Source organism: Pteronotus mesoamericanus, unplaced genomic scaffold (genome assembly GCF_021234165.1).
Source record: "Pteronotus mesoamericanus isolate MK-2021 breed Mesoamerican mustached bat unplaced genomic scaffold, CSHL_Meso_final contig_862, whole genome shotgun sequence".
NCBI classification, from domain to species: Eukaryota; Metazoa; Chordata; class Mammalia; order Chiroptera; family Mormoopidae; genus Pteronotus; species Pteronotus mesoamericanus.
In genome coordinates, this window is record NW_026555271.1 from 9206 (window position 1) to 32611 (window position 23406).

General features: G+C 57.6%; 1 protein-coding gene across 1 annotated transcript; it reads right to left on the bottom strand.

The window, feature by feature from the left end:
* Positions 1-183: 183 nt before the first annotated feature.
* On the bottom strand, positions 184-23033 carry RFX1 (regulatory factor X1). The gene is made up of 20 exons (XM_054585549.1): positions 22700-23033; positions 15628-15737; positions 15321-15404; positions 14536-14643; positions 13417-13533; positions 12239-12334; positions 10583-10677; positions 7539-7914; positions 5149-5330; positions 4080-4199; positions 3871-3986; positions 3534-3652; positions 3341-3450; positions 2823-2974; positions 2645-2742; positions 1418-1567; positions 1116-1324; positions 652-805; positions 526-571; positions 184-386 (listed from the first exon to the last, which is right to left on the bottom strand). Exons 1-20 carry the CDS (start codon positions 23016-23018, stop codon positions 217-219), a joined length of 2931 nt encoding a protein of 976 aa, XP_054441524.1. The 5' UTR covers positions 23019-23033; the 3' UTR covers positions 184-216.
* Between the last annotated feature and the right edge of the window lie 373 nt (positions 23034-23406).

The window sequence follows — 23406 nt, forward strand, 5'->3', positions numbered from 1 at the left end:
GTTTGTAGCTGTGGCTTCACCCGGCCCTGTGATTGTGCCGGCCCCGTCGGGGGCGGGGACCCCCTTGCCTTCCCTGTCTCGGAGGCCCCCTCCCCGCCCTGGCCGAGGCTGGAGTGGGGATTGCGAAGCCACAGAAGCTGTGAGGGACCCTGGCGTGGAGGGGCGGAGGGGTGGAGGGGGGTGGATGGGCAAGGCAGGGTGGGGAAGGCCCCGGGCTTAGCTGGAGGGCAGCGCCTGTACGAAGAGGCCGCGGGCGTCTGTCCGCGCAAGCTTGGCCGGGGGCTCCAGGGCCTCGGGTCCCAGCGCGGGCGACTCGCTGCCAGCCGCCAGAGAGATGTCCTGTGACAGCTCGTCTTCGCTCTCCTCCTCCTCTTCCTCCTCCTCGTCTGGGGCACAAGGACCAGAACCGCTCAGTGCAGGTCACGGTGTCCCCAACGGCCCTCCCACCTGCGGAGCCTCCTTCACCCGAGACCGTGCCCAGCCTGTCCCGGACTCAGGCCCTAAACAGGGACAAGCCTCACCTACCTTTGTCTGCGTCTATGGGGTTCAGCGAGGTGGCCAGGTTGGCGAACTGGAAGGAGGGGAAAGGACAAAGGGTGAGGGTCCCGCCAACGGGCGCCCCGCCCGCACCCTCCGTGCTCCTCCTCGCACCTCGCCCATGACGGCGATCGGGGTTTCGCCCTTGGCCTGGGCCACGCGGTGCTCAATCAGGTAGTACATGTACTCGTCGTAGAGCAGCCGGATGAGGTGGAAGGAACCGAAGCTGGCCGCGCTACGCAGGGTCAGGTCCCTAATCACCATAGAGCTGGGGGCAGAAATGAAGAGGCAGTGTGAGGCCCTGTGACCCACCCCTCGTACCCCCATTTCCGCCACAGGCTCAAGCAAGCCCAGCGGCCCCAGGCCAGCCAGCACAGGCTTCCGTGGGGCGTGTACCAGTGACAGCGGAGGGCCCTCGCGCTTCCGCACCCCCACCCTACGTCTGCCTTCCTGAAAGGCCACCTAGGCCCCCAGCAAGGCGGGGCCTTTCCTGGTCCCACTCTCTCTAAGGAGGCGGGGCCCTTTCCAGCCCCTCCCCTCCCGGTCCTGCCCAGTCTGTGGAAGTATCCCGAGCCCACCTGTAGAAGGACCACTTGAGGAGGAAGAGCTTGGCGGCCTTGGGGAAGCCGGCGCTGCCCTGGTAGGGCTTGAGCACCTGACTCACGACGCCGTCCAGCCAGGCCGCCCACTGTTCCAGTGAGTTCTGCTGCTGCAGCGTCACCTTGAAGTCCTGCTCCAGCCGCTGCACTACACGGTCCTCGCAGCGGCACACCCATGAGGCCTGCTCCTGGGGCACAGTGGGAGGGCATCCCCCAACTCAGCCGCCATCCAGGGCCGGCTGACCCGCCCGTCTCGCTCACCGGCCCCGCCCTGTGCTCACCTGCACGTTGGCGAAGTCCACCCGGTTGAGGTCGCTCAGCATCTGATTGATCTGTGCAGTGTTCTGCAGCACAGCGCGCGCTGCCTGTGCCAAGTGGTTAAGCGACGTGTAGCGCCGCAGAGTCTGCGCGAAGGCGCCAGCAGCTGCCACCTGGGGGCGATGGGGTGAGGGCATGTGGCTTCTGCAAAACCCACACCCACTGCAACCTTTCTGAGCCCTTTTCTTTCTCCTAAGAAGAAAGGGATGTATGCCTTGTTCCTTTTGTTGAGAGATCAAAGGGTGAAGGATTTCAAACTCTGGGTGTCCACCCACCCTGAGTGTGGGTCAAAAAAATCAATGGTTTGTGTCTGACCACCATTATTAGTTTGAAATGACACAACAGAAAATCTTAGAGGGCAATGCCCAGAAAGGGCATTGCTTCAATACATTTTTGTTCCATTTTGTCTTGATTATTCAAGTGAATGTCAGCTCCATGAAGGTGGGTTTTGTCCATCTTGGTCATTGCTGTGCTGCCAGCACTAAGAGCCATGCTGGGCACACAGTAGGTGCTCAATGAGTACGTGTTTAATAAATGAATGAATACACGAGTCTTGTCAGTTCTGAAGGGCTTCCCCCTGGATCCAGTTTCTACTCTCCCCGCAGGCCCACAGCCCTGCCCCGTGTCCAGCATATCCATGGGTGAGTCTTTTGACATCAGTTCTGTTTAGCCGTCCTGTTAGCATTTTACAGACTAAAAAACTCTTCTTTTCTTTTGTGCCCAACAGCAAGCACATACCATCTAATTCCTCACATCTGAGGAGTGAACGTGCAGCATCGATGAAGAGAGCTATTGTTCTATGTCCTTATCAGTGTCACTCCTTTCTTTCTTTCTTTCTTTCTTTCTTTCTTTCTTTCTTTCTTTCTTTTTTTTTTTAGATTTTATCTATTTCTGAACATTTAAAGCACTTTCTCTCAAGGTTGTCAGAAGAAAACTACTTCAAGTTTGCAGCTGGTTTTTAAGATGCTGTGTTGTGTACCAAAAAAACTACAAAGGGATTGTGTTTCAGAAATGGGTAACTGAGGAAGCTGGTTTGTAAAGACATCATCCAAAGCTTCCTCCCAGGGAAAAGGCATGGGGACAAATCTTATTGCCCCTACTGGGCAGAGGTACTGAGGTAGCCAGCCACCAGCCCTGAAGCCAGGAGGGAGGAGCTGGGCCGAGCCCAGGCCGGCCCCTCACACCCTCACCTTCACCCGCAGCATCTCCTCGGGGATGTTCACCATGGCATGGGTGAGCCAGCTTTCCAGGCTCTTGGCAAAGTTCCGGATTGCTTGGGTCAAGGCACCTGTGGGTGGCAGTGGGGGCTGATCAGGACTGGGGAGGGGGCGGGATGCGGGGCTGAGGGGGCGGCAGCAGTGCACTCACTGGGGATGGGCCGCAGCACATCAGGGATAAGGATCTCCACCAGGCCCTGGTACAGCACGTTGTCACAGTGCTTGGTCCACTGCAGCACAGGCTCAAACTTGGACAGCAGCACCAGGCTGGCCTTGGGCAGCCGCTTCTCAGCCTCATCATGCCTGTGGGCACCCCACCCCCCGGGTCAGGCAAATGCTCCCTGCCTCTGGCTGACCCTCAAGGTCACGCTGACATAGACTCCAGTGCCCCCAGAGTCTGATGGGGTCTCATGCTCTGCATACTGGGGCACGGTACCTGCCCACCCGCCACAGGAAGGAAATGATTCGGCGGGGCACACCATCCCATGTGCTCACCGCCAGGCCTATACACACGTATACTCTGTGTATGCAGGAGTGGGGGTCGGACAGCCAGGTGTGCCCTGCCAACTGCAGGAGCCAGGCAGGCACCCCCACTCCTGCATGAGGCCTGAGGTGCCTCATGCAGCACCCCCTTCCTCCCATCTTCCCCACCCTCCCCTGGGGACTCACACGGCCAGCGGTGGTGCCTCACTGGGCTGGCTGAAGTTGTACCTCCAGAAGGTTTTCCACAGCGTCTCCACCAGGGTGAACTGCAAGTTCACCATGACGTCAACGATGGCCTATTGGGGAGGCCAGACGTTCAGGGATGTCATGGGGCAGCATGGCCCTCCCTCACCCCTGCCCACCTGCCAGTCTGCCCTACCTCACAGTGTTCCCGGTATAGGGCCTGGAAGGCCTTGATGTCCCCGGGCCCAACACCCTCGGGTAGCACTTTGCCCTGGAGGTCAAGCTCTGAGAAGTCAGGGAGGCTCCTCGAGGCATCTGGGGGCAGGAAGCGACACCATGAGGCCGTTTGTCCCCTACTTGCCTGTCCCCTTGGAGCCTCATCCTGGGATCCAATTAAGTTGTCACCACTTTCCTATCAAGCAGGAGTCCCCCATGTGCCGTGGAGGATGACAAGGCTCAGGGAGGGCAAGTGAACCACCTGGGGACCACAGACCCTGCCCCAGGCCCCGGCCCATAGGCCAGGGGGCTCTCACCCAGGAACTGCTGGTACTGCTGGACCTGGGCGCTGATGTCTGACAGCCCGGTGGCCTGCTGTGGCCCCACGGCCACACCGTTGGTCATGCCCTCCATCTTCTGGATGGGCTTGAGCCTGGGGGAGAAGGGGTGTGCGGGCCAATTGGGTGGGGGTCAGCCAGAACACCCTTCCCCACACTTCAGTGCAAGGTCCAGCCTGCCCTCTTACCTCTGCTTCTGTGAGAAGGGCTGGCCTCGCATGGCCATGTGCTGCTGGTCCTCCATCAGCCGCAGCAGGGGCGAGCTGGCCTTGATGCGCAGGCCGTAGTAGTGGTACTTGGAGTTGCCCCTGGGAGTGAAGTGGAGGGTAAGGGCTGGGCTGCGGAGGCCACTAGTCATCCGCTGGGAGCTTCGCATCATACCTTCCTCCTTGTTGCTTGGGGGTCACACAAAGCCCACAGAGGGGATATACACATTCTACAGAGCCAGGGTGCTGTGCTGGGGAAGCACAGGGGCTATGGGTGCCAGGAGAGGCCCCCCTGTGCCAACTAAGCTCTGTGAAGACGGGGCCAGTGTCTGGGGCATCCTCAACTCCGGATCCTGGCATGGAGCAGCAAAGGCTGTTGACTGCTAGTCATAAGAACATGCCAAGTGCTGTTCTGAGCTCTGAGTATATACAAATCCACATGCTCCTTATCCACACCCTACAAAGGTTGCTCGACGGACAGGTGAGGAAAGGGAGGCAAAGATGCAGCACCTTGCCCAAGGTTCTGAGGTGATGCCTAAGCCGGAACTGGAACCGAGTGACGCATGGGGAGGTGCGGGGGTTGCAAAAGAGAGGCAGGGAAGGATGGGCTCGTGGAATGGCTCCACGTCCCCTCCTGGGCGAATTCACTGACTCAAAGTCCTTGATAAAACACTGACTGAGTGCAGTCCCTGCACTCGCAAGGTGTGTCAGAGGACAGATAAGGAAAAGGGAAGTAAGTGATATAAAAGGCAATAGGACGAGGGGGAGTGCTATGAAGAAAAAGTGAACAGGGAAGGGGGAAGCGTGGGAGTGTCAAAGAGGTGAAGAAAAGATGTAGTTTCAGTTAAGGGGGCCCAGGGATGTTTGAGTAGAGGCAGGGAGAAGCAGACAGGGCAGAAGGCACAGGTGGTGCAAAGGCCCTGGGGTAGGAAGCTGGAGCAAGGCCAGTGGGGCTGGAAAGGAGCGAGTGAGGACATGAGAAGGGGAGCTGAGGCTCTGCATAACTTGGGGTGGCGTGGTCCTTGTGGCTGTCAGAGGCAGGGGGACCCACCTGGTGCCCAGACGGCGGGTGCGCAAGCCCATGAAGACAGAGCGGATGAGCTTGCCAAAGGAAGCGGCGTTGACAGGCTCCAGCTTCTGCTCCTGGCAGTGCAGCAGGTAGTGGCAGTAGAGGGTGCTCCGCGGCAGGCTCACGCCCTCGGCCGTCTCGTAATTGTCCAGGAGCCACTGGACCTGGGGCCGGAACGGGGATGAAAGAGTGCTAAGAATCGCTTTAGTTTCTCAAGTACAGTATTCCCCCCTTATCCATGGTTTCGCTTCCTGCAGTTCCAGCTACCTAGGGTCAACCACAGTCTGAAAATACTCCATTTCGCCAGCCGCCAACGTTGTCTGTTCCTGACATCCAACCACTGACATTGTCATGGCTTGATGCTCCGGGATCACTGAAGCATAGAATTCTCCTTCTGACGTGTTGTCAGAATGTCAGTAATAACCTAACACACTATGCAAACATTCACATGTCACTCACCCCGCTCCATCTCATCATATAGGCACTGTACTCTCGCTCGTCATCGCAAGACGGGTGAGCACAGTACGATAAGATATTTTGGGAGAGGGAAAGACCATATTCACATAATTTTTTCTATAATATATTGTTATAAGTGTTCTATGTTAGTATAAGTTGTTGTTAATCCCTAACTGTACCTACTTTAGAAATTAAACTTTAATCATAGGTATGGATGTACAGAAAAAACATAGGATATATTGGGTTTAGTACAATCCACGGCTTCAGGCATCCACTGGGGTCTTGGAACGTATCCCCCGCGGATAAGGCAGGATCTAAGTGCTCGTGGCTAAGTGCTCTCTGTACCTATTTCTAATTGTGATCCTGACAATCACAATGTAGGGCACAGTGTATCACAATGACACTTAGGAACTAAATCCCATGGAACTCTCTAGATCTGTACTGTCCAATATAGTTGCTATAAGCCACATACAGCTATTTAAACACAAATTTAAATTAATTTATGCTGAGTGAGAAAAGCTCATGTCAAAAGGTCACAGGAAGTATGAGTCCATTCATAAAACATTCTCAAAATGACATTATAAAACTGGGGACCAGATTCATGGTTGCAGGGGTTAGGGATGCTGGGAAGGTGGGGGGGGTAACCAGGAAGGTTGGCAAGAGGGAGACCTTTGTAGTGCTGGGACAGTTCTGCACCTTGACTGTGGTGGGGGTGTTTCCAACTCTACACACACAGAAGCAGACGCCCACACCATGCCATGCTAGTGGCCTGGTTGGATACTGTACTACAGTTATGTCAAATGTAACTAGCTGGGTAATCTGAGGAAAGGGCCCATGGGGATCTCTCTACTATTTTTGCAGTTTCCTGTGACTCTAAAATTATATCAAAATAGTTTAAGAAAAGCAACTTAGCTCAGTTCCTCAATGACCCCCGCCAAATTTCATGTGCTTGATAGCCACATGTGGCCAGAGGCCTCCATGTTGAGCATCGCAGAGAGAACACTTATATCGCCAGAGAACATTCTATGGGACGGCACTGTTCTAGTGCATGTTTTTGAATTCTGGGTGAGGACCCTTTAGGGATTCCTGAAATCAGTTAGTGGGTCACACCAGCATTAAGAAAAACGAGACTAGAAGCCAGGCTACATGGGTGCGTAAGGGAGGTCCTGCCTTCTGAGAAAGGGTCCATCTCAGCTGTGTGGTCCACCATGCCAGGCGAGAGCAGTTTCAAAAGTGGAGCCCTGGCCAGATGGCTCAGCTGGCTGCAGCATCATCCCACGCACCAAAAGGCTGCAGGTTTGATGCTCTGTTGGGGCACTTATGGGAGGCTACCGATCAACGTTTCTCCCTCACATCGATGTTTCTCTCTCTCCTTTCCTGTCTCTCTAAAAATCAATAAGCATATCCTCTGGTGAAGATTAAAAAAAAAACAAGTGGGGAAGCCATCACTCCAGACCCCGCTCTCTAAGAGGACAGGGACTGCCCCATGACCACCAGGCCCTGACTCACCCGTGGTAACAGAGCTGCTGAGGGGCCCATGTGGGGCTGGGGCCCAGGGCCGCCAGAGTGGCCGCACGCAGCCATCCCTGTGCAGAGGGGGGTTGTCTCAATGCCTTCCAGATGAACAAAGAACGTTGCTCAGGGCAGATCCCCTCACGACGGTGCCTGCCTCTCCCTCTCCTTCCTATAACCTGCTTTCATCAACTATAATGAGTAGATGACACTTCTTGGGTCAGAGGCTCAGAGGGACTGAATAACTTGTCTGCCACACACTGAGGATTCGATCCCAGGCCATCTTAGCACTCCGGCGCCAGACTACCTAGGTTCCTGCTGATGGTGGCCTGCAACTACCGCCCACCACCTCCAACCAGGGGTCTCCGGCACCTGCCTCCTCGGGGGTCACGGTTGGTACTTACAGTAGCTGGTGAGGCACGGGTGGTGTGGGAGTAGGACTGGCTGGCACTGCCCAGCATGTAGCCGCCTTGGATCACGTAGGTGCCTGCTCCGCTGCTGCTGCCTCCGCCGCCGCCGCCGCCGCCGCTGCCCCCACCACCACCTCCACTGCCTCCACTGCCACCGTTGCTGCTGTTGCTGGCCCCACCCCCACTGCTGGTGGGGCTGGCGACAACCTGGCTGCCAGACACATACATGGGCACAGAGCCACTGCTGGCCACCGCCTGGGAGGTGGCAGGTGTGCTGACCTGGGCTGCTGTGCCCGCAGCCTCGTAGTAGCTGGTGCCCGCTGTCTGCGTGTACAGCGGCGTCTCAGGGTACGGGTAGGTGCTGGAACGGCTGAGAAAAGCAGAAGGAGGGGAGTCAGGGGCAAGAGCTGGGCAGCAAGGGCATGAAAGAGGAGGCTCCTACAGGGGTGGGCTTCCAGGGTGGAAGCAGGAAGCCAAGGCCTGGGTGTCAGACCAGGCACCACCCCAAGTGCTTGATGGACAATTTTTCATTGAATCCTCAAAGCAGCTCCTTGACATGGGAGTCCCCAGTTCACATATAAGAAAGCCAGGACAGAAGGGCTGGGTGACTTACAAAAGGGCACGCCCTTCACTCAATCAAAAAATATATATACTGAGCACTTGGTGTACCCTGGGCACTGCTTGGGAGCTGGAAGAGAAGCCTAGTGCAAAGGTAAATTGAGGGCACTGCAGAAGGTGGTACGTGCCCCGGAGGAAAACAAGACGGGAACAAAGGGAGGCACTACTAAATTCAGCGGCCACCCTGAGTACGGATGCAAGTCCTTTGGATCCAGTGCCCCTTTCTGCCCTGGAGAGTTTTCCTGCCGCTATCCCGGAACCGGCCTCAGATGATGCCGGCTCAAGGCTGCAAATTGCAGCAAGGGAGCAAAAACAACCATGGGTTTCTCTTTAGGGGGATGTTAAGTAAAAGGTGATGGACTCCTACAGAGGGGTGAAAGGAGGAGGGAAGGGGAAAAGGTCTCATGGTTCTGGCAAAGAACAAGTGCCAGAACATGCCATCTGTCTGCCATCCATGGGGGTGGAGAGGAGATGGGCAGAGGCACCTCTCTTGCTGCCTCACTAGACATCATTGAATATAGCTTAGACTTTTGAGCCCTCTCAAAGTAGTGATTAAAAATAACATTAAACTTTACAAATCCAGAAAGGTGGCAAGACCACTATGGGATGGAGGGCCCACTAGGGGCGGGAGCCTTGCAGGCCACTGGGGGCAGCCAGGAGAGGGAGCTCGTCGGGGGAAGAGGGGTAAGAGGTGTGATCACTGGAGATGGGTGGCCCTTCCTATCAGACGGCTGGATGCAGATCTTGATCACTGCACCTAGGTCCACATCTACCACACAAGTGACACCGAGTCTGTGACCTGAGCCAGTACCAGCAAGTGCCTGCCCCTTCCAGGGGCAGGGACCACAGCCAGGACCAGCCCAGTGGTGTCCGACAGGCAACACTTGCTCCAAAAAAAGTAGCTCTGGCAGCTATCTACTGAATGACTAACTGAATGAATAAACACATGCGTCTCTGGAATTGGTTTGGACAGGGCCAGGGACGGAGGCACAGCGGCTGTGGCTTCCACCAGGGTGAGAATCAAGGCTGGCTAAGAGCCAGGAAGCCAGTAATGACCCACTGCGGGGGAGAGACAGAAGATACAGTACCCCAAGAACTTCATACATCAGAAAAACTGACGGTAACGATGGACCACATGGGATCACACACACTATAATCCGAGAGGGAGGAATTCAAACAATAGCAAGGGACAGATGTACTAAGGGAAGCAAAGGGAGCCACCTCAGGACCCCAGGCGTGGGCTCGTGGCTCAGCTCTGATTCTAACATTCTAGTGGCCTTTGGGGCCTGTCTCCTTTCCGGAATGCCCATTTGTGGTCCCTGCCAGCATTGGTTAAATGTACAGCGGGAATACTGGCAGCACTAGAAATAAATCGATAGAACTGTGGGATAGCTGGACTCCATGGACGGTGACTCAGGTACTGGCACCATGCCCCCAGGGGTAGCCACAGCATCATGACCCGGGGACCAATCTGAGCACGGTCCACGGGCTAATCCACCGCCAGTGTCATGTCCACAGGGAAAGGTGGCAGAGATATAAGAAAAAAACAGACAAATGCAAAGAAAACCAAATGAAACTTCTAAAAACTGAAACAACAGCAGTAACTATAGTCCTGGAATTATTACGGTGGAAGAGGTAATTACGTGGAAGAGGCAATGGAAGAGGGAAGGTGGCACGTGGAGAATCCTGGGCAAGAAGGAGCCAGAGCTGGGGCTAGGGCAGGCCAGGGTCGTGGTATCTGCCTAATGTGCGTGCACTAATGCTGTGCCGTGCTCAGTACCAGGGAGTGGAAGTCACCTATGTGTCAGCTGGGTGGGGTCTGGGTATGTCATTCATGCTCTGTCTGCACAGGGGAGTATCACACACTGTTGAAAGATGGTGACCAGGACTCACATGAGCAAATAGGGGACAAGTTTCAAGGTACACAATTAGGGGAAGAAATAAGGGATAGAAACCTATTGCCTCTGTTTCTGAACAAAGAAAGGGTAGTTTCTATTCTCAGAATATCTCTGGGAGGAAACAAAAAAACAGGTCAGAGTTCCCATGCCCCAGGGACAGGGTGGAGGGTAAGGAATGAAGGCAATTTCATTTTCAATGTTTAACATTCCCTGCTACTTAGAAAGTTTAACCTTTAAAAATTTTTAATGTAAAATTTTTTTGGGGGGAGGGCATCTAAAAATCAGGCCCATCTTACTCCAAAGCCCTAGATTATGCTGGATCCCTTTCCCAACCTACAAGGGCCCTCCCTGCTGCACCATTGGCTGGTGGCTGCTGGCTGCCCTTAGGGAGCACCAACCACCTGTCTGTCACCTTGAAGACTGGCAGGTTCCCTGCGGGCTAGGCCTGGGCCCTCCAGTCCTGGGGGTCCTGAGCAGATCTGTGACCCACTCCTGTCTCCTCCCCCAGCCTTCCCAACTCACATGGCACTGGCCGTGTAACTGGCGTCTCCGCCCTCCACATACTGCACTTGGCTGGAGTACACGTGTGGAACAGGCACCTGCTGGAGCTGCTGCACCTGTCGCAGGATGAAGGGCATGCAGAGTGTCAGAGGCGGGCCAGGTCCTCCACTTCTGCCTCTAAAGGGCTGGCAGCAGCCCTGCCTGTCCCAGACACCTGGCTCCCGGGCTGGAAGGCTGTACTTTTGGGCAATCTGAACACACAGTGAACTGGGCCAGGGGTCAGAGGCCCAGGCCTGCGGCCTCTGCCAGGGTTGGGAATCAGGCACAGCTGTGTCAGAAAGAAGCCAGGACTTGCTGCTTGGGCTGGGGACAACAAGAGTGGGGTCTGAGGTGGGGAAGACAGAGGGGAGCCCAGATAGGGTTCCACAGTAGATGTGAAAGTTGGACCCTGAGGGCAGAGCCAACCACTGGGATAAGGAGGACGCTAGAGCCAGAGCCTGGAACTACAGACAGGACCTCAGTAGTGGAGTCTACATCAGGCACTGACCCCTGCCTGCGAGAGTGGGACCTGGAAACCTCGCTCAGAATTTAGGGGCGGAGCCAGGGTCCGGGGGAGGGGCCAGGTTTGTGGGAATAGAACCGGGAATTATACAGGCTATAGGGGCGGGGCTTGCGTTCCCCACCCCTTCCCACCCACCCACCGCGGGGCTTGCGTTCCCCACCCTTTCCCACCCACCCACCGGTCTGTAGGGGCGGAGCCTAGAACCTGGAACCGACTGTGGGGCGGGGTGAAAGAAGGGTCCCCAGGCTGGCCGGGTGGAGTTGGGGTGTCCAGGGCATAAGGGGCAGGGCGCGGGCCGGTGCCGGCGGATCCCGTCCCCGCCCGCCCTTCGTCCCGCCAGTGCGTCGGCCACCTACTTTGAGGGCCGTGGCTGCCGTGCCGAACACTAGCACCTGGGGGACTCTCTGGATCCTGACCCTCTGGTCGGGGCTGGCTCGGGCCGGGAGCCCTGGCAGTGGCTCGAGGACCACTTTCTGCTGCGGCAGGAGCAGGTGTGGGGGCAGCACGCCCACCAGCTCCACCCACTGCTCGGCGCCCAGCTCGTAATGGGGCGGCAGCAGCTCGGGGCTGCCTAGCTGCGAGAACTCGCTGCTGCACGCGGGCTGGAGCGACGGTGGCTCCGGGGCCAGCGGGCCCGGGCCGGGCCCAGGCGTGGGCGGCCGGGCCGGCGGCTCCGGTGGCGGCGTGGGCCGGGGCTCTCGCTGCTCTGCCTTCCTAGCGGAAAACTGACTGCCTGAGCTCTGGAGGACAAACAGAGACACTGTGGGGTAACCGGGGCTGCCGCGGGAGGCAGGGCTCCAGGCCTCCACCGCCCACCCGGCTGCTGAGCTTATATGCAGCAACCCGGCCAGAAGCAGGACTAGAAGATCCCTGCTTCATGTCTCAGGAGATGAGACTCCAGATCTCTCTCTCAGCAAAATCTGGGCCCTGAAATGCCAGGTGCCAGGGAAGGGGAAGCCCACAGCCAGAGGTGGAGCCCAGCGTGAGGCTGGGCCTTTGAGGACCCCAGGGGTGGCTCTATTCCCGCCCTGCGGCCTGAGGGGCCTGCACCCCTCCCCAGGCCAGCCCCCGGCCCAGTCTGAGTTTGCCCAGAGGTAGGTGGGGAAGATACGTACCTCTTGAGCCACATGAACTGGCTGGAGCCCTTGCACCGTCAGTGGCTGCACCGGGCTGGCTTTGGGTGCCTGTGGAGTGGCCTGGACCACAGACCTCTGGGGAGGGAAAAGGGAGTCAGACTATGGTAATCGTGGCAGTGATGGTGGCAGACCCACCCCTAAGCCCCCAGCCCTTGCCCGCGTGCACTCCTGTAAGCCTGGGAGCAGCCTGGAAAGAAAGAGGCCATCTCCAGCTTTTCGCGGGCAGCCCCGCACCAGGTGCCTTCCAGGTTCACCACCACGTTGACTCTGGGTGCTCAGTTACAGGTGTGGAACTCAGGCTCAGCAAAGCAAGGCTGAGGAGGTGACAGGCTGAGAGTTGAGCTGGGGACTGAATGAGAGGGTCCCTGCTCTCCACCTCCAGTCCCTGCAGGCTTATTCCACACCCCCGTGTCCAGGACTCCCACTGTCCGCACTTCCATGCTATGGTGGGGATCCAGGCATCTCCTTCGGGGTACAGTGAAGGACAGAGGCAGGGGTGGGAGGGGTGGTTTGCTGAGTCGTGGGGCATGGACTCGAACCCAGGTCAGGAGGGTTAGAGAGGCTGCGGTGCCAGACAGGAGAATATCTGTGAATCCTTTGGGGCGTGGTTCTGATTTCCTCTGGGGAGAGGATCTGTGGCGTTTATCTGGTTTTCTGAAGGGCTGGAAATGCACCAGTTCCAGTGGTAACAACCAGACAGCAGACAACCCTCGCCTCTCACCTAACCTTCTTTGGCTGCCGCGGCTGGTGGCTCAGAACACCACTCCTCCAGAATGCTGGGAATGGATTTCGAGGCTGGGGCCTCGCCCTGAGTCCCTAGGGGTGAGCCAGGACTTGGCCTTCGGGCTCCTCCAGGCACATGGGCCCAAAGAGGCCAAAGTTGTTTCTCAAAGCTGTTTCCAGTGCATGCTCCGTGTTAGGTGCCTCCCACAGGACCACATCTCATCCTCACAGCAGCTCCAACCACACTGACCCCAGGCCCCAGGGCAGAAGCCAATAATTAGATGAGGATGCTGAGCCTGGAGAGAGGCAGAAGCGCTTGCCAAAGGTCCAGGTGGCAGGACCCCCATCTGTCCAGCTCTCAAAGCCCTAAGAGGCTGCAGAGGCCACCTGGCCAGGACCCCTCGTCCCCGCTGCCGCCCGCCTTGGCCTGGCACCTCTTGGGTGACAGGGACACTCTGCTGGACTCCGTGGACCTGCAGCTGCTGTGGCACCGTGCCCGTGGGGGCCCCAGCCGTCTTGCTGGAGGAGCTGTTGGCCTGCACTGGCGACCGCTACAAGGAAAGAAGACACGGAGTGTTGCCTGGGGCACCCAGGCCCTGACAAAACCCTTCTCTGGAGGGCTGTCCCCAAGAGCTGTTGGGGAAGGTGGCAGCCAGTGAGGGCATGTGCCAACCCCCTGAGCTGGTAACCAGCAACATTCTGTGCACCCAAATGCCTAGTCTTGGCCACAAGCCACAGTCACCACTGGGCAAGGCCAGGGGCTCAGCCCAGAGGTGCTGGTGAGCAGACCCATCTTCCCCAGTGAGGAGAGCCAGACTCCAGCCTCAGTGCAGGGGCCATCTGCTGCCTCCATAACTGGAGGGGCTGTAGCCTTGATGTGAGGAAAGAGGGGTGAGGGAACACCTAATGTCCAGATGTGCTGAGGCACTGATGGCAATGAACATGGCCCAGAACCACATAGCTATTAGTGGTAGCACTGGGCACTGCCATTAGGCAAGCGGCTACAGAGCCCCCATGAGCTCCGGGCCATGCCGGTATCATTAGGTATTTTATACATAGAAAACTCTGGACCCAGAAGGCTCTGAGGGCCTGCCAGGAGTCCCTCAAGAGTAAAAAACTGAGATGGAGAGTCTGGCCCAAGCTTCTAACGTGGATGCCCATGCTCCCAGCCACCCATGGCCTGCCTGCCTGCAACATTCTTAAAGGTATTTGGGGATCCCCGGATTTCACCCTGTGGTTTGAGGAAGAGGCTCAGCCCCCCACTGCAGAGGGAAGAGGGGCCCACTTTGCCTCCTGGGATGCACTTCTGAACTGGAGTTGAGAGGCTCATCTCAACCCAGGGTTGGGGGGAAGCCATCTCCTTCTCCTGAAGGTGGCAAGACCAGGAATCAGGCAGCCAAGCCACCCTGCCCAGGGTCAAAGAGGGCATCTGGGCGGAGGAGGCTGGAGGAGCAAATGGGCTTGCTGGGCAGGGGGCTCCAAGTATACTATGGGGATACATGGCCAACCTGGGGAGAGCAGAATGGGGAGGAGAGCCGACAGCCACCACCTACCTCAGGGGGTGAGTGCACCTGCTGAGTGCCATGCACCGCCAGGGAGACCTGGCCTGCCTTGACGCCCGGGGCTGTGCTCTGCACTACCAGCCGCTGCGTGGGGAGAGCCTGGAGCCATGAGGGAGAAGGACCACAGTTCACTGATGACAGGCCGTATGGTTTTAACAAGCATTAACGAGCATTAACGAGCATCTGTGCTGAGCCAGGCAACATCCTGGTGCTGTACACTTAGCTCATGGAATCGCCCAGACAGCCCTGATGCGGCACAGTCCTTATCCCCGCTTCCCAGAGGTTGCCAGTGAGGCTCAGTACAGCAGATGTGCTTGCCTAAGGTCCTGGGGCCTGTAAGCCGCAGAACCAGGGTCTTTGTACAGGAGGCCTCGCTCTTGAACCTGACAGAGCTGTCCAGGTTCATGCTGCAGCCCACATGCCACCTGTAGCCTTCCAGGGGACAGAGCACCTAGCTCTCATAGTTCCTGTGTTGGCTGCAGGCTGTCGGTACCTAACTGACCTTGGGTTCTCTGCCTGGGGACACCAGGATGGACCCGTAAGCCACCTTCCTTACTGCCAATCCTTAGTTCTTCCTGTTAAAGTGACTTGTGTGGCTCTTCCTTCCCTGATGAGCCCTGACTGACTGTCTCACCCACCGGAGGCAGTGGGTGGAGCAGCCCCTGGGTGGGCCCAGGTCCTGGATGCTGGTGAGAGCAGATCCCTGAAGGCTATCAAGGGTCGGTTCTGCACCCTGGGGAGGCTGTGAGGGCCAGGGCCAGGTGTGGCAGACTTACCTGCTGGGGTACAGGGATGTTGGTGAGCTGAAGGGGTGACATGTGGCCTGGCTTGGCCTGCACACTCGTCTGGACCAGCAGCCGCTGTGGGAGCAAGGAGGAAGGCCCTGAGCCATATCGACTTCCCCAGGAGGCCCAGCCCAGGTGGGCAGAGGAGCAGCTGAAGTGAGTATCTTCATAAGGACACGTAAGCAGATGGCTCCAGCAGCAGATCAAGGAAGGAAGGTGAGGTATCCTCAGCCACAAGCCATACCGCCCCCACTCATGTGCCCTCCCCACTCACCCCCAGGGGAGGGGTGAGTCCTACCTGCTGGGTGCCTTGCACCTGCTGAACCACCTGAGTGGGGACTCCAGTCTGGCTGGCTGTGGAGCCTGGGCTGGCCTCTGACACAGTCTCACTGGCCCGCATGGCACCTTCTGGGAGGAGGAGTCACAGGGTCAGCCCTGCCCCTGCCCCTGCCCCTGCCCCACCCTGAGCTTGAGTCCCTCTGGATGGGGCGATGCGGTCTGAGGCAGACCCCCGATGGGGCCAGGCCTCTGTAGGAGTCATGCCTGCCCTCTGGCGAGCCCTGCGTATGCCCACTGGGGTGCGCTGGAAACCAGGAGGACCCTTAATATCCGAGAGCAGCCCCATCCCACCCCTGCACTCCTCATCCCAAAGCCAGACCAGAAGGGGTGACGAGAGAGCTATGATGCAGCAGAGGCCCAGAGGGCTGGACCTGCTTTTCCCAACAGATGGGACTTGGGACAGACACTGGCTGGCCTCCCACCTCGGTAGCCCTGGAAGGACCAAGGCGGTGCAGCCACCTTCCCTGAGATGACCCCTGGCTTCCCAGGAACTGCAGCTGGTTAGAGGAATGGTCCCAGAACACCTTGATGGCAGTGGCCAAGTGCCCCCTCCCTCTCCACTGTCCCAGCCTTTCTGTCCTAGTGGGGTGGGGGCTGGCTGGTACTCACGCTGAAGGGCAGTCGAGAAGAGGCAATCATAGAACATGGTGCCTGCCTCGCCGTCCATCCCCCCCACCCCTTCCTGCATCCAGGGAAGCCTGCCCTGTGCTCCTCGCTCCTGGCCCACCTCTTCGGGAACAGCAGGGCACACGGGCAGGTTTATACCTGCAACCTTGGAGAGCTAATCCCCCCCAGTGGATGCAAAGCTCCCAGCTGCCCTCTTGGAATAAACACTCCCCTCCCAGCAGGCGTGGCCAAACAGGGCCTTCTAGGGGTTGGGGCTGCACTGCAGAGTCAGAAAGGAGGCTGGTACCCAGAGATGCTATCCGGTGGGCACAGGTAGAGTCATGCACATATCAGTGAGTGATTAATGTGAACTGGGGGCAAGGGTGTGGAGGGTGAGTGTTCCTGAGAAGTGCTGGCTGGGAGACCCTCACCTCAGCTAGGAAGCCATTCATCCTGACCGCTTGTGTGGCCTGATTTGCTCCTGGTAGTTCCAGAGGCTGTGGGGTGGGGTGGCTGGGGGCACACATGTGCCTGCCCTCTCTCTAATGTGCTGCCGTGTTGCCACAAGGAGCCAGAGTCCTGGCCCCACTTCCTGGGTCTTCTGGAAAGATTGGGGGGTAGTGGGCAAGAAGGCCTAGGATTAACTATAATGATTAACTATAGTGCTTTTGGTGCCCCAGGAGCTGCACTAGGCTCTTCCTGGGCAGCTGGAGATGGAAAGAACTTTTATTACCCCTGATTTCAGATAAGGATACAGAGACAGGAAGAAAGGAAATGACTTGCCCAAGGTCACCCAGCTGGGAACAGGCAGGCAAGGAAGGACACAGGCCCATGTGAACCTCACACTGTGCATGGAACCCATAGTCACAGGTCACGCCCAGGCTGAGGCCCCATGGGCAGTGGAGTGCAGACTCAGGCATGTGGGTACAGGGGCCTATGGGGACAACACAAGATTCAGAGCATCCCAGGGTGGGGGCTTAGCCTCCAAAGCAAGGAGCTGGGCCTCAGCTATGTGGGAACACCAGAAAGGCCTAGCCAGGACAAAAGGGGCTAAGTATTGAGGCAGAGCGCATGAATGTGTGTGTGTTAGGTAGTGGGAAGTAATGGCCAAATGTGGGAGGAGGCATTGGGAGAGGCCTCCCATTGGCCACATGCGGGGCGGGCATATGACAACCCCAGGCTTGCTCGGCCAACTGCCTCTGCAGCCAGTTCCAGAAGGCATGGATTCCTGTTTTGCTGGAATCTTCCCTTGCATCCACTTAGGCTTCCCCGAGCCATGAAGGAGGAGGCCCTCACTGAGACAGCTCCCTGGAAGAAACCTGAGAAAACCCTGAGTCACGTGAGGAGCCTGGCACACCTGGGTGTCTGTGGGGCACAGGGAGCCAGACCCAGCCCAAGGGATGGTGCCCAACCAAGGAGGCCTGTGGCAGGTTTGGCCTGGCACAGGGTGGGCAGGGAGTGGGGAAGCTGGCCCTAGACACCTCCTAGGCCAGGGACTCTGATGAAAACACCAAGGCTGATCCATGAACGGGCCGCTCAGAAGATCAGACATCTGCCTGGGACAGGGAAGCCTGGGAAGAACTCTTGCCCATCTCCTGACTCGGGAATGGCCCCCAAGACTGAGACCCCCGAGTCTGCCAGGCCAATAAGGTAGGCTGTGCTGCAGGAGGATGAGCAGGTAAGGTTCTAAAGTTTACTCCTCGGATGAGAGGCTTCCTGTGTGCCCTGTCTGCCTGGGTCTTGCCCAAGATGTGTGTGCGAGAGTGAGAAATATGGAGTCTGAGAGCGTCTGCGTCTGCCTGTCTGCCATCTCCATTCTAGACATGTGCACGAGATCAGGGAGGTCCCCGCCACGTCAAGTCTCTAGTCAGGAAGTGGCAGCTGATTTCCTGTCCCTCAGTCTGATGAGTGTATTGTCCTCCCTGGGCCCTGCACTTCCCCTTTAAGATCTACTCATACCTCAAATGCCACGAGCTACTTGGGGGAGGCTGAGGGAGGCCCACTCCCCACAGATAATAGATGGGGCACTCTGGCCCTCTCCCTCCTAGTCCTTTGCTCCCAGGGATGATTTCAGACAGGGCCTCCTGGTGGGGGGAATCTCAGGTTCCTGGGTCCCTTGTTTGTCCTGACCTCAGTCTCCCTATCTCTAGGAAAACCATACATCCCCACCCTCCATGTCTCTCTTCCGGGCACAGGTCTTTTGGACTCCCAAGGACTCCAAGTGAGACAAAAGCAGGGGAGAGACACTGGGCACCATCCCTCCTTCAGGCTAGCCCCATCCCCGGCAGGCAGGCTTGGTTTTGCTGTCCTGGGGACACTGCCAGGAACCACAAAGTTCTCCTTCCACCTCGGGTTTCTGGTGATGAGTCTTGTGGCCACGAAAGAGGGGATTCACGATCTAAAGAACTGTTTCTGAGCAGGGAAACTTGAGCTGCCCTCCCATCACCCCCAAAGTCACCTTAGGGCAGAGCCCTCGAGGACAGAGTTGGATGACCTGCCTTCTGTTGCTGCCTCGGCTGGCTGCCAGCCTGGCCTCCAAGTCTGGGTCCAGGCTCCTCCCTGCCCCCTCCCTGAGACTCCCTGGGTCCCTGGTCAGCTCAGATTGCTTCTGGTCCGGGAGGAGCCCCAGGCACTTTGCTGCATTTGCTGGTGTCACTTACACGTCTCTACACCCCCCCCCCCAACTCCCCCCTGCCGCCAGGACTGGCTCACATGGCCTAAAAGCCACCCTTAGATACAAAGAGACATTAACCTGGGAGAGAGTCACTAGAACCTAGGAAATCACTGCATCAGGTTGGGGGAGGGGTCGACAGAGCAGCAAGTGCAGTTGCAGGGTGCCAGCCAACCTCTCCTTCCTCAGGACAGATCTAGGAAGCATTCCCCCGTCACCCTTCTGGGGACAGGCTCACTCCTGCCAGAGCCAGGAGCAGCAGGAAAGAGAAATCTCCCAGGACCATTGTAAAAGATGATTAAGCCAATGCCAAAGAAGGGATCCCAAGAGTTGTGCCAAGAGCCCAGAGCACCCTGCAGCATGGTGGGAGGACAAGGGGTGGAAGGATGAAGGCTACCTCCCCAGGCCCCACAGCTAGCGAGAGTCCTGCTGAGACCCAAAAGACCATGCATAACCTTGACCTCTTAGAATGGGCCTCCCTGGGGAGTCTTAGGAGGAGCTGGGGGAGTGAAGGGAAGAGAGGAGGTAGGTTGGGATTTGGGGAGTTCTGGGGCCTGCAGCTGTGCACCCATTCTACGCCCTTGCTCTAGAGACCCTGGACCAGAAGGCAGTTAAAGTCAGCACCCAGGAGGTCCAGGGCCAGTCAATACCCCAGAGCTGAGCCAAAGCCTCCAGCCGTGAGAGGCAAGCACTCCCACCTGCTCTTCGCGGCCCAGGGGCTGACTGGTGTGAGGGCTGCACTGGTCAGCCAGCATTCATGTGGGGGTTCACAGGTTACTCCACAAAGACTCGGAAGAGAGAGCCCCGCCCTCACAGAAATGGAGGTGGGTGCCATGACCGTCATCACTTCAGGTGGTGATGAGTGTTAAGAAGAAAAATAGAACGAAGTAAGGAGACAAGGAATCAAAGTGGGGGTGAGGTGGTGTGGGCATCAGGGAGGTGCCAGCGGAGCAGAGACTGGAAAAACACAAGGGATGAAACTCCAGAAGGTGCTCTAGGCACAGGGTCCAAAGAGGGCAAAGACCCAGAGGCTGTACCAAGCTGGTGGGTTTGCAGAGCTGCAGGAAGGCCGGTGAGGCTGGGGCAGGGGTCTGAGCACCCAGCGGGGCCAGGCAGGGCTGGGCAGCCAACAGGACTCCCAGGCCAGAGTCGGGAGGCTGGGTGTTCATCAGCAGGGGCTCAGCAAGTGTGAAGCATTTAAAGCGCTTTCCTATGGGAGGGGCCAAAGGGAGCAGATGTCCTAGGGCCCAGAAAGCCCAGACCAGGGTTTCTCAGACAGTGTCCCAGGGCCACCTGTCTTGGAATCAGTTGGGTTGAGTTGGGATGTGAAGGGACCTACAACAGTCGTCAACAGGAGCCCTCCAGCTGCGAGGACTGTAAAGGGGAAGGGGAAGCTGGACCAAGGTAGGCGCCATGGAGGCGCGAGATGGCTGGACTTGGGAGGGGGAGCCAAGAGGCCTTGCTTACTCGAGAATGGGTAAGACACGACCCAAGGCTGACCTGGGCCTGGGGGTGGTATTTATGAGGGCGGGAAGCCTCCAAAGAGGGCAAATCTGAATTGGGAGAAATCCAGAGTTCATTCGGCCATGGTGGCCTGAGAGGCCTGTTCAACTGAGTGGATGGTCACAGGTGGCTGGACACAGGATCCTGGGGTTCAGGGCTGCGACCCAGGGTGTAGACATCAGTGTGGATATTGTCAACATAGAGGTGGCTTTGAAAGCAAAGACATTGGACAGGTCATCATGAAGGATGAGTCACTGGAGTGAAGAGGAGGCCTCCAGCCTGATGAAGTCATTGCTGATGAGGCTAGAGAGATGAGGAGGAAATGGCAAAGGGGATGGAGAAGGGGAGGCAGGGAGGTAGGTGGAGACCATCGCAGGAGGGCATCTCTGGGAGGAGGGTGACCCCAACTGGGCCACTGGGGAGGAAAGGTGTGGGTGGCTGAGGAGAGAGCTTGGTGTAAGGAAGAGAGGACACGTCCTTTGAGGAAGCCTGATTTAAAGGGAAGAGAAGACATTAGTGGAAGCTGGAGGGGTTGCAGGGCCTTGCAGGGGCGGCGGGGGTCCTGGTTAAAACGGGAGCTGTCTCGTCTTTGTGGGTAGTGGGAAAGAATGCAGGATAGGGAATGAGCGACAAGGCGCGGGGGCGGGAGCAAGGCCTGGAGGGGGCGGCCTGGGAGCGGCAGAGCTGGTGACTGCAGATGGACCCTGGGAGCTGGGAAGCTGCCTGTGGGTGGGGAGATGAGGTCCTTCTCATCACGTGATGATACCTTGTCCCCAGTGAGGTCAGCAGCAGGGGCAGGGGTCAAAAATGCAGAGTGAGAGGGAGATGATGGGGGAGGAGAAAGTGGGTTTCTTGGATAGTGGGGGGATACACTAGCGAGAAGATGTAGCAGGATCACTGGGCGGCACTGAGAACCCACTGGAGATCTGTGGCCCGGGAACCCTGGCCATGCCTACGGCCTGGCCTCAGCCCAGGGTGCTCAGCATGGCTCTCAGGCACCATCCCTCCACACCATCTGTGTTACCACAGCATCACTGCTCTGAGCTCCCTGTGCCCCCACCTCCTGGCCCTCTCTGGGGACCCCAACACTGCCAGGTGTCTCCAGGATGCTGCCCAGGGCCCCGGTTCCATCTGTTGTAGTCCCACAAGGCCATGTCAATTGCCACATATCTGACTATCATTCATGGTCCTAAACTCAGTCTTGGCCTGCCCCTTCCACAGCCTCCCAAGATGCACTGTGAACCCCCTGCCACTTCCTTTTTCACTCCAAAAGGATGAGGACAGCCTCAGCTGGGGATTTTTACCACATCCTCCCCCTTCCTCAGAGCACACTGGAAACCACTAACGATGCCTAGTCCTGGTCTGAGCCGTACGCTCTCCCTCAGAGGAGCGATGGCCTGTCCCGACTCCTCTGATCCGGGCTCCCTCTGCCCAGCCTGTCCCTGTCTTGGGAGGAACTGGGGTGTGGGTTAGATGCTCTAGGCAGGAACCATAGGCACCATGACCCCAGTGTCCTGGTGATTTGCTCTACAGCTGTAAGGGGTGGCCACAGTGAGAAACAGACACCTTTGGCCACATACTCTTGAGCTTGTCCAGCCATTTGCCCAAGTCCTGCCAAAAATGAAATGGAGGGGAGGGGAGAGGACGCTTCAGGCCCTGCGGCCTGTCTCCCTGAAGTGCCTCCATGAGCACCTCACACACATTCCCTGAGCATGTGAAACCGTTCAGATCCCTTTCTGGATGAGGAAACTGAGGCAGGGTAGCCAAGTGGTTGGTGAGCAGTGAAGCCAGGACTACAGTGCAGCAGGTATGCTCGCCCTCCTCTCCAGCAGATGTTTATAAACTTTAAATCTACTGCCCAATCCTTTCTTCAAGTGACACCTTACTTGGGGATAGACAGAAACAGCTCTAAGAGGTGCCCTGGTGGGGAGGAGTTGGGCAGGCCCAGCAGCTGCTGCCGCCTCCAAGACCCATCTGACCAGACAGAGGCAGCCCTTCTGGGTGTTAAACGGTCATGGTCCTCGCCCCAGGTGCGGGGCTAGGCAAGGTGCCCCTCTTGCTAGGCCCTGCCTATCTGGCCTGGCAACTTCTTCCCCAGAGATGCTCTGGAGTCTCGCTTGGGAATCCTGGAGAGTTTGACACCTGCCATCCTGGTGACAGGCAGTGACAGCTCTGACTGCCCGAATGCTCCCAAAAGCTCCTCTTGAAGTTGTTCAAAGAGCACCCTGGCCCCGCACACATGTCCACTTACCAGAGACGGTGACCACGATGTACTGCTGAGACACCGAGGACGGGGCAGGAGTGCCGGCTGGCTGCGAGGGTGCGGGGGCAGCCGGGAGCTCCGTCACATACTGCTTCTGGCTGCCCGGTGGCTGCGCCTGGGCCTGGGGGCTCTGCAGCTCCGTGACATACTGGGGCTGAGGGGTAGCAGCGGTGGCAGGTGGCTGGGGGGGCTGGGGTGCCGCTGATGGAGGTGGCGGTGGCTGGGGCTGGGCCTGTGGTGGAGCCTGTGGCGGCTGGGAAGGTTGCGGGGCTGCCTGTAGCTCAGTAACGTATGCCTGTGTTGCCATGCCAACAGTGGGGAAAGTGATAATAAATAAGGCTTTTTTCTTCCTTGGGAAGAAGGGGAGGGGAAAAGGGGGAAAAAAAAACAACAAAAGAAGGAAAAACAAAAATTAATTTATAGGCAGAGGAAGCCAGGGACAGCTCCTGGTTCCCTAGAGACACATTTGAGTTCATCACTAACTTAATTAAATCCTGAGGCCGGTGGCCAGCTACAACCAACCCATCACTACAGGGGCACTGGGTATGGACCAAGGCTGGTCTGCACTTCTTCCACTTAACCCTGCCCCGGACTTCTGCCTTCTTTTCTCCCAGCCCCTGGTGCCTGGGGGACCCCTGTGCCGGGAAGGGGGTGGTTAGAGGGGACTCAGTCATACCCTCACACTGGGACAAATG

Bases quoted from the DNA above. Each gene is read 5' to 3' on its own strand.
- RFX1 (XM_054585549.1), bottom strand. From the start codon at position 23,018: ATGGCAACACAGGCATACGTTACTGAGCTACAGGCAGCCCCGCAACCT. The intron at 3,451-3,533 runs GTAGGGCAGACT...CCTCCCCAATAG, and splicing joins TATACCGGGAACACTGTGAG to GCCATCGTTGACGTCATGGT. The intron at 2,743-2,822 runs GTGAGTGCACTG...TGCCACCCACAG, and splicing joins TGTGCTGCGGCCCATCCCCA to GTGCCTTGACCCAAGCAATC.